General features: G+C 41.0%; 1 protein-coding gene and 1 long non-coding RNA gene across 2 annotated transcripts in view; one reads left to right on the top strand and one right to left on the bottom strand.

Moving 5' to 3' along the window:
* HECTD2 (HECT domain E3 ubiquitin protein ligase 2) overlaps positions 1 to 14251 on the top strand; it is an 84735-nt gene that overhangs the window by 49829 nt on the left and 20655 nt on the right. Inside the window, exons 4-10 of the mRNA XM_069980375.1 lie at positions 6721 to 6823; positions 7466 to 7555; positions 8127 to 8191; positions 9219 to 9264; positions 9351 to 9460; positions 10715 to 10863; positions 12102 to 12225. Coding sequence (XP_069836476.1) covers positions 6721 to 6823; positions 7466 to 7555; positions 8127 to 8191; positions 9219 to 9264; positions 9351 to 9460; positions 10715 to 10863; positions 12102 to 12225 — 687 coding nt within the window. The remainder of the gene's footprint in view (positions 1 to 6720; positions 6824 to 7465; positions 7556 to 8126; positions 8192 to 9218; positions 9265 to 9350; positions 9461 to 10714; positions 10864 to 12101; positions 12226 to 14251) is intronic.
* Positions 1289 to 13083, bottom strand: LOC138799348 (uncharacterized). The gene is made up of 3 exons (XR_011364244.1): positions 12855 to 13083; positions 9371 to 9477; positions 1289 to 3578 (listed from the first exon to the last, which is right to left on the bottom strand). It is a non-coding gene; the product is annotated as an uncharacterized lncRNA (long non-coding RNA).

Below are 14251 nucleotides of genomic sequence, written 5' to 3' on the forward strand. Positions count from 1 at the left end.
TAAATAATATAAGACTTATTTTTGGAGAAAAAGTACATGCGTCATTACATCCTCCTTTTTCTTTGAAATCCGTGAACATGGCACAGGGGACAGAAGGGATTTGTCCAGATCCAGTGTGCAATACAAAGCAGATGGACAGTATGGGAACTTGGCAGAATATATTGGCTTGCTCTCTGATCTCATAGTCCTCCATGCATACGGTGCAGGACTGAAGGTCTTTATTATGCATATCGGTCTGAGAATGGAGACACTCAATCTGCCTGGATTTCCTGTCTTGCTGACGTCTGCTCTGCACAGGCCTGCTGTCTGGCTTCTATGGTTGGCTGCAGGTTGAGAAGCAGCTGAATTGGATTCTTTTATTTCCAGCCTCTCAGATCCTTCTAGAAGAGGTCTGCTTCCCGGTGTGAATGTTGCAGAATTGAAAGCAGCTCCCTTTTGCTGGAACCTACTGTTAGTTATTCTAAGGTGACAGGTCGCTGAGTAGATATTGGTAGACAGGACTCCGCAGTTCTGAACTTGGTTGCATCATTAACATTACCAGTCTCGGGTCTTTTCAGCAACTTGGCACTGTCTGTTACTTGTCGCTTCAACCTGTTGCACAGTGAAACTAGACTACATATTCATCTACTTTTTAAGACATTCTCCACTCTCTGACACTTTCTTTTTCTTTTAGACTTCAGCCTTTCTTCTAAATAAATAGTGTGCTTAATATGTATGCCTATGCTGATGGCAAATCTAGGTCAATTTGTTGGGTAATGGTAATAAGCCATCAGGGCCCCCAATGGGTTGATATTAGTAAGCTTCGCCCTCTGTCAAACACCTCAGATACCTCAGTTGCTGATGAACATGGAATAAAACAGCCAGTATCAGAGGTTTTACATACGACACAGAATTACATATATGCTATTCTGTATTAGGATTAATACTAGGGATGGTCCGAAACTGCCGAGGTTCGGGTTCGTAGGAACCCGAACACTCGGCATCAGATTCCCGCTGTCTGCCCGCTCCGTGCAGCGGGTGGATACAGCGGGAGGACCGCCTGGAAAACTGGGATACAGCCTACGGAGCGGGCAGACAGCAGGAATCATTGCCGAACCGAACTCTGTTTGGACCATCCCTAATTAATACCACTGGACCAGGTGAATAGCATTTATTGTGCTAGAAGCTGATATAATGGGCAGTGGTAAGGATCAGAGCTGCTTAAATCTTAACATTTGTGCATTTTTCTGTTTAATAGTTTTTATTAAAGATTGTTTATGGTAACAAGAAAGTAGTTATACATTACAGTAGTCATAAACAACAATAGGAAGACCGGCAGCACAAGTACAAAGATAAGAGTCCATGAAAAGTCCTAGACTTGATGACATCTGGCTAGTCCTGTGTTTCGGGACTGTTCGGCTCTTTTTTGGATTTCACTGTATTGAGCGCTTTAGCTGGCAGCTGATAGTGTTATCTTTGACTGGTCTCTCTGAGATCAGTGATTTTTTCTCTTACGGCTCTTCCAGGCTTTGCTCCCACCCAGCCAGAATCCTGCTCCACACTGATGAGGAGCAACACCCCGAAACAGCTGTCTTTGGATAGATACCTGGCCTTGGTTTTTCCCTTGTCATTACATTGACTTATATGGTGGTTTTGGTGGTTTCCCTTCAGGATCCACACCTTGGCTGGGTCCTTCACTGAGGGATATCTGGCTAGTCCTGTGTTTTAAGACTCTTAAATGAGGCTCCATGGGCTCATTTTTGCATATTTGTATTTCCCAGGAAGCAATGCACCTAGGATTTCACTGTATTGAATGCTTTAGCCGACAGCTGATAGTGTTTTCTAGTGTTTAATGTGGTCTCCCTTAGATCAGTGATCTGTTTGCCATAAGACTTGATTATCATCTGATAGTGAACAAGGATCCCAAGGGGAAACATTAGCTGGGGTCGTCCTGCATACGTACAGACGTCAAAGGTAAAGGATCCACTTGAATAACTAGGTTGTACAACCACAATTAAGGATATGAACTGATGAACTAGTACATAAAGCAGTAGTGCTAGTGTGCGGTTGTGCGGATAGTAATATAAACCGTAATATCAGAAGTGAAAATTATTACCGTGAAGGAGTTGAACAGTGTGAGGAATTAGTCTGAGGAGCCCACAAATTTAGCGTATCTAAATGACCCTAAGGTTATGATACGTTCAAACATATAAGTGTTATTTAGTGATGTAATCACCTCAGTGATATCAGGCGGGGAGAGAAATTTCCAATGTCTAGCTAAAACTATTTTGGCACTGATCGAAAATTTACAGCAGAAAGATCTAAACTCGTAGGGGACAGACTTCAGACCAATGAACAACAGGACCATTCGTGGGGACCAATCCACTGAAAAAGGTAACAGTTTCTGTAGCAGGTCTTTACGTTGTAGCCAAAAAGCCTTGATGGCGGGGCATGACCATAATGTATGGATGTTAGTACTCTTCTCAAAACAACGATCTGAAGAATCAGGATAGATTATTGCTAAACGGACTGGTCGATAGTACCACCTAAGCACCGTTGTAATTGCTGACTGATGTGAGCTACACTTGAGGAATTCAAGAATGTATTGGAAGGTGAGAGACCAATCGGAGTCAGAAAAAGTGTGCCCTAGTTCTCTCTCCCATGACTTTAGTGGGCGATTGTTTCGAGAAATGACCATGCGCATCCACTTTGGTGTACAATTAGCAAAAACAAAATATGGAATTATTATTATTTTTTGTTAATGTAAGTCAATGGGAAACATTTTGCTGCATGGCATACAACAGCGTCTGTTTTTAGTGTATTTTAGCAGAGTATTTACCAAGTTCCATAGGGGCTTTGTCTGGATTCCTCCTCTCGGAGAAAGCCTTATATGAGCAGTCAGTCAACTGTAACTTCTGTTACATAATAAAACCATTTGGTCACTTATCTTGTTACATAACGTTTCAACTTAAGGCACTTTACTCCAGACGCTTGGGTAAGTGGCTCTTCATTTTCTAGCAAAGTAACCCAGTCTACATCAAGCCTCATTTTTTTCTATTGGAGCAATTATGGGTCCTTGGTACCTGCCGGCAGCCTCCTAATAATTCCTAATAATTCATGTTCAATACTTTTTTTAAAAAAAAGTCTTAACAGGATTACATAACACAAACTTCTAAGTTGTTTAATGCTCAAACATTTCACTACTTGCCAACATCTAAATGTCTGCAGAGCTGCACACTGTACGTTATTATTAAGTAAAAAGTATACCTGCATCTGGTAAACCCTATTATCATTCAGAACAGTTGCTCCTGGATGGTATAATTTCATACTTTGTGGGTCACTTTTCTAAAATGTCAATAGACTTAAATAGAATAAGAGTCACAATTTAGCCTTGCTCCTTCCCCATGTAACAGCTTATTACTTGCAATAGTTTCGGGGATTTCAACTATCTGCAGACGTTAAAATTATCTGCTGTCTACAATGTGCCAGAATTCTTGAACATTTTCCTCTTTGTATATACCTTTTATTGTATTTTATCATTTAGTCTCTCTGCGTTTTTTATGTCTCCAGCTTCACGCCAAGAATTTTCCAAAAAAGATCTAAAAGAAAAGATAAAATATTATAATGTAATATTATAGTATTATGCTTGTATTGCTCTATGGATGACCACCTTTTGATGTACGTAATTTTATATGTACAAAGTGGTCACAAGAGGTTAGATCCCTTCTTGAAGCAAAGTCACTTTAAAAAATGCTCTAAAGCGAATGTGTCATGGGAGGATGACCTGTTTTTAAGAATTTTTAGTAATTCTTTTCTAATTTTCCATTATATGATCTTTTTTTTTTTTTTTTTTTTTTTATCAAATAATCCTGAAATCTTGACATTTTCATTCTTTCTGCTAAGCCTAAAACCAAGACTTTCTGTGATAAGAAGGAGGTTGCTATTAAGTGACCTGTAAAGCAGTACTTTGAAAGATGACACTGGCAGATAAAAAGACAATAGCAGCTCAGCCTCCTCCTCCCTGTGTGATGATCTCTTCAAAGGTCTCAAAAATGCCCAGTAATGTTTCCTGTTCATGTCAATGGGACAGCTGCTGTCTGTTATTGACTATGTCCATTGGGCTTGCTGGGAAGCATATCTCTTAATGCTGTTCTAAACCGCTTGAGCAAGATGGCTTCCCTCTAATACGCTGCATTTCCTTTAAGTGACCGATCCCTGGCTAAAGTTGGGTGTACTAACCTACTAAGTGGCATCATGATAAGGTATGTAACATTTTAGATCCTCCTGGAAATAACAGTGTGTATATTGTTATATGTATAGTATAGTTATATGTATAGTAGAGTAGCAGAGGTCAGGTCCAAATTTGCCACAAATCCGTAGTAACACCTGTATGTGCCTATATCAGTGGATTTCATCCATGCATTGCGTAGGATGAAATCCTCTAAACTTCCACTTCTGTGCAGAAGTTTTCCAGTAGAAAGCCTGTGTTGTTAATCCCCATTGCTCTCTGGGTGTTGCTCATGTGATGCTTATAATATTTGTCTTCAAATGGAACTTTTTATTTTTATATACAGACACTCTGGTGTTGATTTTTAATATAGGCCTAGCGGCATTAGTATCAGCCATAGATGGGATGTGCAGCGGTTCCATTCTCTCCAGTTCGTGTTTTACAGTTCTCCCTCTCTGAACAGCTAGCACTCCTTTATAAGACCCACATGACCAAAATTAGCAGGATATGCCTGTGCTCACATGTCTGGACCCTATGTCTTCCCCATTCTGGGAGAGCAGCAATGGTAAGTGTAATACCATATCCATACTTGTGTCGTTTGGGGGCAGCCTTCCCCGCCGGTGGTGCTGGCTGGGTTTTGGTGGGGCTTTTTGGGTCTGGTCCTGTGACATTGGGGTTGCAGGGCCGTTCCATGGCCTCCCTTCCCTGCACGTGCACGCTTTGCTGGGTTGGCGGTCGCTGACCGACACGGTGTGGAGTTAGCGTAGGGACCCGTGTGGACCAGAGGACCTGCGCGGTGGTACACGGGGCAATATGGCTTGATCAATTCATATACAGACACTCTGGTGTTGATTTTTAATATAGGCCTAGCGGCATTAGTATCAGCCATAGATGGGATGTGCAGCGGTTCCATTCTCAGTTCGACTTTTTATTTTTAACCTTAAAGTGCTAACCATAGACAAAATATGTGAACATTCATGTATTAATATTGGTCAATACTTACTGTATGTCTAACAGGCATTTGTAATATTTGGTCACATGGAGGTATCCTGGTAACCTGTGGTCGGTGGTCTGACTGTGTCTGCACTGCTTGGCCAGTAGGGGGCATCAGCAGGGCACCAGCTGCATTTCCGAATTGTTCAAAGTATCATGCTATGTTCTAATAGCTAACCTATTAACGAATCAAAAAGGACAATAAACAAGAAGTTAAAAAAAAAAAAGAAAGAATTGGGTGAAAAGAGAGGTCAGTGGCTGTGATGTTAGAGAAAAAGACTGCTGAAAATAGCAGTAATTGTGTTGCTACTTTTATCTTTCTAAGGAAATGAAGACATTTGTTCCCTATGCCAGCTTAGAATTAAACAGAACATGCTCGGAACGATTCTGCTTTCTCGCTTTCTAACAAATTTCTACGTATGTTTAGGGACATACTCTCTTGCAGAATAGTCTTGGTTTCCCAGCTTTTTTACTAACTAATATGGGTATCACAGATATCACACAAAAAAATATTTTATATAACTCTATCTTGACGTGTGACATATAAATACAGGTGGGAAAGCATGTATCGCCGGGCTCAGGAGCTGAGCCCACTCCAACACTGGCAGGTTACAGCAGCTACCTGCAGCTGACCCCACAGAGAGATGTATGGCCAATAATGATGATTTTTTTTGTGTCACACAAAAGATCCAATCGGCTGAATCAGCTTTTTCTTGCTCGTCGTCTGCTGGACCTTTTAAATTGTACTGTTAATTTTATGCAAAGTTGGTTAAAGGATTAGTGACCATAGAGAAGTATGACTGTTTTAAAAATCCTGGAGCGGCAGGGGGAATTTGATAACAAGTACAAACTTCTCCCGTGAGTGGTGGGACTGCACTCGGGACCCCAGCTGCAAGGCATTCCCCCCCCCCCCCCGAGGTGTAATGGTGGGGATATTGTCTGTCCCGACTGATGGACTGGCCGCTCAGTCAATCAGTGACTGGAGATGACATGGCATGTTCAGTGCTGGAGATCCCAGAGCCTGGCAGGGGCCCTGAGGCCGATCCCGCCGCTCACCGCAGGCACGGGGAGAGGTAAGGTCATACTTGTTATCAAATTTCCCCCGCCAGCTGCTGGATTTTCCAGACGACTGGACTTCTCCTTTAAGCTTTAACAATCTGAACAGCAAGGAAGATGCAACAACAGGTTTTAAAGGCTGCTGCAATCATTGAACAACTTTGTCTCTGGCTCATCTACAGCTGTGTACTGTAGGTACCGTTCTGATGTTTCAGGGAACTGCTTGCAATCTTCTTTTTTATAATGTATTATTAAAATCAGTGCTGGATAAAGCAGATTCTTTTACAATTCTTTTACAATTCCTAGTAGAACCTCTTCTGAATTGCCAGTATATTGTATTAAATATTCCTCTAGGATGCCTAATAACCGAAGGAGTTATTTTATTTCTTATCAGAACAATGGAGAATTAAAGAATAATTTATAATTACCCCATACTTATTCTGGTGTATATTGTGCTTTTACAGGATCGACTTGGACAAAGCAAAATCCACAGGGGAATGGAAAGCTGTGCACGATTTCTATTTAACCACATTTGATTCATTCCTGGAGTTAAATGCTGCATTCAAGGTAATCTATAACATTCTGTGCAAGCCTTTCTTAGCATGCTGAATAAGGGTTTAGAAAGATTATTCTAGACTGGTATGTAAAGGGTCTCCAGTGTGATAAAGAATACAGGAACACAAAAACGCTTTGATTTAAAAAGCTCTATAAGTAAAATACTTGGAAATATAAGTCTGTGAGCTACACTTGAAGTCCTTTCCATTCTGCTCAGCTGATCAACTATACGTGTCTCTAAATCCGAGTGTCACTAATGGCTGCCATTACAGAGTCCCTATGTCTGCCATCAAATTTGCTACAAGTCACGACACCCGTCTTCCTTCTCTTCATGGATGTTTTGCTGGTTTGTTTATGAGCCTGGAAGATCAGGCTCCAAATCTGTAGGGCCTGAGTGTTACCATTGTTAGCTATTACATATAGAAGCAGCAATGCACATTGGTATATTACGGCCACGTTTTTGTGTCCACATTACAGACATAAATCCTGGCCTGACCACAGCTTCTGTAATACGGATACAAAAATATATTCTTCATACACCTGTGTGTGGAGCCCCTAAGTGTACGGAAAACTTTCTAAATACTTTATAACAATAGTAAGCAAAATATTGCAGTATGACATTTATCTCTCAATGCTATTGTGTTTTGTTTGCAGAGAGATGCGAGTGCCTCTCTAAATACTCTAGAAGATTCCAGAATCAATACCAAGTTTCTGAACGCTGTTTATGATGCCTTAATAACTACTGTAAGTATCAGAAGTGCCTGTATGCCCAGGGCAGATGAGTAACACTATGTGAGGATCTAATGGATAGAGCTGTACTGTAATGGTTCAATGCTAGAATACCATAAAACTCTGAGCTTGATATAATAATACTTCACTGAACAATTCCTTTAGCCTGGTGGATGCGATCTGCATTCTCACTTTAGAGATATTGTCTTGCTTGTGCTGCTGATTTCCTATATGTAGTCTCAACCACTGCTATCAGGGAGAAACTTGCAGGTTGTAAAACTATCTGGCAGTGACTTGACTCATGGATAAGGTGAGGAGTTTAAGAGATAAAAGTGTAAAATTATTAACCATTTGAAGCGTAAAGTTCAACGAAAAAATAATTGTAGTGCAGCACTGTGCACAATAATCATTTTTTACAATGACTAGTGATCAGTTATTCCTGTAAATGACAGTATAGTGTGGTCGTGGTCTGACGTAATTGTACAATGTTGGGTTTCACACTGGGTACTGGTGCTATCTCTTTGACATGTCAAAAGTTTTTTTCTATAACAACAGTGACAATTTAAACCATCTTTATATTTTTCAGACTCAAGATATCCAGAAAACAGTACTGAAAGGAATAATTAACAGTCTGTTAAGGGAATGGAAAGGGTAAGATCAGTCTTAAACTATACCTATTTTGAGTATATTATGCTGAAGAATATTTTTTGTAATACTTTTTCAAGGAAACGTCCACCTTAAAGAGACTCTATGAGCAGGTTTATGCTGTCCTATCTCTGGGTAGTGACAGAGAAGCTGAACAGAATGATGTATCACTTACAGCTGATTCGTAGAGATCCTCCTGAATAATGAGGACTCTGAGCACCGCACACTAGTCATCTTCATGTGCATGTGCTCCATAGTCCCTGATATTCATGAGCACCAGCTCCCTCTGCCCACCGGCCGCTGATTGTCAGATATTTCTCTATACTTTGTGTATATATATTGTGTATAGACTGACAGCTGTCAATCACCAGCTGAAGACAAAGGGAATTGTGCGTCAGGAAACATAACAGGAGAATGGCTGACCAGAATGAAGTAAGTAATACACCGTTCTGTTCAGCATTTCTGTCAGTAGTGTATGGTGTCCTAATTTAAGGCAGCATAAAACTCGTGACAGATTCCTTTTTAAAGAGGTGTTATTATCTCAGCATGTTATCCCTTTCTGCAGGATGGGGGATGACATGCTGATCGGTGGGGGTTCAACTGCTAAGTGCTCCATGCCTTGTAATCTGCACTCCATTCATTGTCTGTAAGACTTTGGAACATTCTAGAGCACTGAGCTAATAAAAAAAAAAGTATAATGTGGTATATAGACCGCCTTCCTTTGCTGGGTATTGGAAATAGGTTGGAAAATTTAAATATGTATCAAATTCCATGTTACTAAAGAAGGTCAAGAGAGATGTACTATATCGGGTTTGTCATACGGGTGACGTTTCCTAACACATTCCCTATAACCCGGGCTCAAAAGAATGATATAAATAGTGACTTTGATTGCTCAAGAGGTTCATGAAATTGACCCCTTTAAGTGGTCAGATGTTTTTTGCCCACATGACATCTGTTTGGAGTGGCTGAACTCATTTCTGGCATTTGTATTTATCATCTGGTTTTAGTTGACTTTTTGTTTTTATGTTCTTAGACCAAGAACTAAAGATGATGTTAGAGCCTACTTTATCCTGACACAGGTAATACCACCAAGTACTCTTGCTTGACACTGTTTCTCATTTTAAAATCAAGATCTTCTTTTTTATTCTTATTTTCCATCTTTTAGAATCCACAATTTAGCATTACCTCCACGTATGTCATCTATGCTCATCTACTCAGACAGATCGCCACCCTGTCCGATGCCGACCAGAGCCTATTGATTCACTGGTTCAAAAAGTAAGGCTTGTTCTTATCTGCAAAAAAAAATAAAATAATAATTTTATAGAAAACAACATCTAATAAATGATGAAATGGAGTAGAGCAAGGAGGACAAGTCAGCTATTCACAGCCATGAAATTGGTATTTTCTACCTTTCAACGTTTCCATTTTATAAGAAAGACTGTGACATTTCTGGTCAGATTAATTTTTTCCATGACGGATGAGTAAATGAGGTTAGATTTAATTCTGTTCCAAGTCTTATTTAAATTAAAGGGGCATTATGATTTTAGCAAATAGAGGTTATTCTTTGTCATTTTCTTATATCCTTTATGTCTTAGCATGCAGGAACCTCAATTATTTATTTCCAGGGAATAAAAATTAAAACTCTTAACCCATATTTGTGCAACTGGGTGTGTTCTTTATATAACCAGGACGGATAATGCATTCACAATGAATAGTCTTTATATATAGGGATTACTAGCCCCCTTAGCTTTCTTTCCTGTCCACTGCTTTCCTTTTCATATTACAGAAACCTAGGCTCAGGGACACATGTAAGTCTATGGAAGCAGCACAGGTGCATGGAGATGATGCAGGTAATTTCTCCTGGTGGTCAAGTTACCAAGTTAATAGACCACTAACCCGGCCCCCAGAGAGGAGATCACATGTCCTGAGAAAGGGTGCAAGATAGGTTATACATCTATATTAGACATATGGTAGTATTGGAAATGCGGGATCGTTTAGAATATTGTTTTTGTTACCTGGATTAACCCCTTTAATATAGAAAATTTAAAATATTGGTAGTGGTAGATTTATGTTGTGATGGACACCAGTGGTGCCCACCATACGCAATTGACTAAGGGAGCCTCCAACACTGATGTGACCAGAGCCTAAACTTTTTATTGGCAGATATAATATGTGTAGTCATTATTCCTCTGTAGGATCCTCATCATCTATTGAAAACAATGGACATCCGTTGTTCTAAGTGCATGTTGTGCAAGGCTTTGTTATCTCTGCAGAGGTGTGAGTTCACTGCCACAAACCATTGAAAACAATAGTCCATTGATTTCACCTGGCACCATATACCGCTTCTTTTTCTATGCAGCAATGTAGGATGACTGAGTTATTTATAACACTTTCGTTGCCTGTTGGTGAATGTGTTTGCAGACATTGCATCCTATTGTATTATAATCTATACTGTATGCTTCACTTCACTTTTTATGTTGCTTGATAAATAAAAGTTACATTTTACTTGTCATATTTTCCATTGATCAGGATGTCACAGAAGCGGTTCAAACAACTAGTGGACCGGCTGCTACAATTTATCTCCTTGCGCCTCTTTCCTGCAAAGCCTGAAGAGTTTCCACCTATTGCAAAATGTACATGGTGGATTCCATCTGCGACCAAAGTGTTAGCATTACTAAGTAAGTTTACATGCTAGACGTTGTTTGGCTGTCCAGGCATGATGGGAATTGTAGTTTTGCAACAGCTGGAGGGCCAAAGATTCCCCATTCCTAGTATAGGGGAAAGGAAACACAGTTGTTTCATATATCTCTGTCTTTCTAATCTATCTATGTTAATGCATAGATAGATGGATAGATATTTTGCTTAGGGTACAAACACACACCGCTTATACGCTGCGTATTTACTGCTGCAATATGCAGCAGATTAGATCTAAATAACTGAACACAGTATCAAATCTGCTGCAGATCTGCTGCGTATCTGCTGCGTATTTGCTGTGTGTGTTTGTACCCTTACAGTGTAAATCAAAAGTAGATTGAGCCAGCGATGGGCAGATACTACAAGATGAGGTAGATTCTTGGCAGTTGTCTCTGAGGTGCAGTGCATGCTGGGAGATGTAGTTTCTCGGCCAGGGCCATCTTGGATATAGATCGTTTTTAAAAAAAAACGTGTAACATAGGAACAGTGGCAGCTAGAAAAATGGGACATGGCTCAGATTAACTATGGGGAACTTGGTGAGTAAGGCCAGCTAGGTTTGGGAGCATTTCATTTTTAGCTCTTGGGTGGAATACCCCTTTATATAGAATAAAAATCTGACATTTCAGGTATGATAGCAGTTAACTCCACTTTTGACATTGAACTGGTTTGTTGGTGGTCTCAAATAGTGTTTCTTCACAGTTAAAGGGATTAGCCCACTATCAGCATTTATCACATAAGTGATACATTTATGATCACTGAGGGTCTCCCAACCAGGATCCCTACTAATAAATAGAACAGTGATCCCAAGTTCCCTTTGCAGACAGAACAGTGGTGCACCCGCTTAATGCACTGCTACAGGACTGGAAGAGATAGCTGGTTTCCTTTCTTACCTGCTTTCTTTCATTCTGTTATTAGATTTATACTGCAGAACAATTTTTCATACTAATGATAAGGAACAAAAATGTTTTTGTCTACAACTATGCATTTTGCTTCCAATATGTGTACCTTTGTTTTTTTTCTTCACCTTTCTTAAAATCAATAAAATTGATCAGCTACAAAGTATGCTAAAGTGAACAGTGCCTTGTTATAGCACAAGCTGTCAATTCATGTGCAGTACCAGAGAGGATGTAGACTGAAGTCCTACAAGTATTAGGCATACTCATACTGGTATATGTTTTCATTCCATCACATCTCCTAATGCTTTACTGACTCCCCCCGGCAGATGCTGCAAACCTGCTCTGTAACCCGCCATTGATTCCTTACACTGACTTCTATAATTCTACATTGGATCATATTGATCTCATGGAAGACTATCAAACCTGGCAGTTTTATGGAAACACTCACAGGTCAGTATTAGTGGTCACTGAACATTACAGGTCAGTAATAGTAGTGGTTTCTTACTATTTATTTATAATAACAAAGAACAAGGAATAGAAAAGGAGAACTTTCTCTTAGTTTCTTAAAGTTGTTTCATAGGAAAGGGGGAAGAATGTTACCAAGATTTTCTCACACCTGAATGTTACAGTGCAAAGAAGAATGTTCTACAGAAACATGGATACGGTGAACCACTTATACTTACCCCTCCCATCCCTTTTGTGCCACCACTGCTCCAAACTTCCCATTGGAAAAACTCTAGTGACCAATCCTAGGCTGTCCATGTGATTGTAAGAGCCAGTAATTGGTCAGAGTGTACAGTTATGTCCAGGGGCGTAGCTAATGTCTCTTGGGCCCTGGTGCAAGAGGTCAACTTGGGCCCCTCCTTACCACATACTGACTTATAACACCACATACTGACTAACACCACCGCTGCTACTGATTAACACTACCACATACTGACTAACATCACCACTGCTACTGAATAAAATCCTCTGTACATAGACCAATATCACTTCATACAGTCATATAGAGGTGGACACACTGTACACACACTCTATACACCATATATATTACAGTGCAGTTATATCAAGTGACTCACAGGGGACGTCTTCATCTTCTCCATCTGCCCTGGGCCATTATGAGAACTTCTCCGAACCACGAATCCTCGGAATCTGCCAGAGAAAGATATTAGGCTCCTCGCTCTGGCACCATCCTCATCTCTCTACACACTACACATCTGTATTGGCCCCTTTACACCCTCATTTAGTAGGTAGCCCTGACACTATGTGATCCCCCTTATAGTACATGTCCCCCTATTGTATACACCCCCCGTGTAGTCAACCTTATAGATGGCCCCCCCAATGTTTTTCCCTTATAGATGGCCCCCTGTGTTGTCCCTATTATAGATGCCCCCCATGTTATCCCCCATATAGATGGCCCCCCATTTTATGCCCCTTACAGATTCCCCCCATGTTGTTCCCTCCTCCTGCCCCTCCATCATCATACTACTACCCCTTTCATCCTCCTGCCCCTCCATCATCATACTACAACCACCTCTATCATAATACTACTACCCCTACATCCTCCTACATCATCATACCACTACACCCCTCATCATCCTCTTGTTCCTTCATCATCATACCACTACACCCCTCATCATCCTCTTGTTCCTTCATCATCATACCACTACACCCCCATCATCCTTTTGTTCCATCATCATACCACTACACCCCTCATCATCCTCTTGTTCCATCATCATACCACTACATCCTCATCATCCTCTTATTCCATCATTATACCACTACACCCCCATCATCCTCTTGTTCCTTCATCATCATACCACTACACCCCCATCATCCTCTTGTTCCACCATCATACCACTACACCCCCCATCATCCTCTTGTTCCATCATCATCATACCACTTCACCCCTCATCATCCTCTTGTTCCATCATCATCATACCACTACACCCTCATCATCCTCTTGTTCCTTCATACCACTACACCCCTCATCATCCTCTTGTTCCTTCATCATCATACCACTACACCCCCATCATACTCTTGTTCCATCATCATTATAATACCACTACACCCCTCATCATCCTCTTGTTCCATCATAATCATCATACCACTACACCCCCATCATCCTCTTGTTCCATCATCATACCACTACACCACCCCTCATCATCCCCTTTAAAACAAAAAAATCTATACTCACCTGAATTTCTCTAGTCCCTTAGTCACACGCGCTGGCGGGCTTCCCACAGCGGGGGGGCTTACCGTGGAGGGGGCGGAGCTTCGCGGGGGCCTGTTTTTTTTTTTTTCACGCAATGCTCCCTCCGACGGAAGTACTCCCCACCGGTGCACACAGAGCTCCCTGGGGAGCCGCAAGACAGCCGGGGGCCCGTCCCAGCCCGCCTCTTGTGATCGCAAGCAAAACATTGCTTGCGGTCACAAGAGGGAGTTGAAGGGGAGCAGTACAGTGGCAAGTGGGGCC

This window comes from Dendropsophus ebraccatus, chromosome 8, assembly GCF_027789765.1.
Source record: "Dendropsophus ebraccatus isolate aDenEbr1 chromosome 8, aDenEbr1.pat, whole genome shotgun sequence".
Taxonomy (NCBI): Eukaryota; Metazoa; Chordata; class Amphibia; order Anura; family Hylidae; genus Dendropsophus; species Dendropsophus ebraccatus.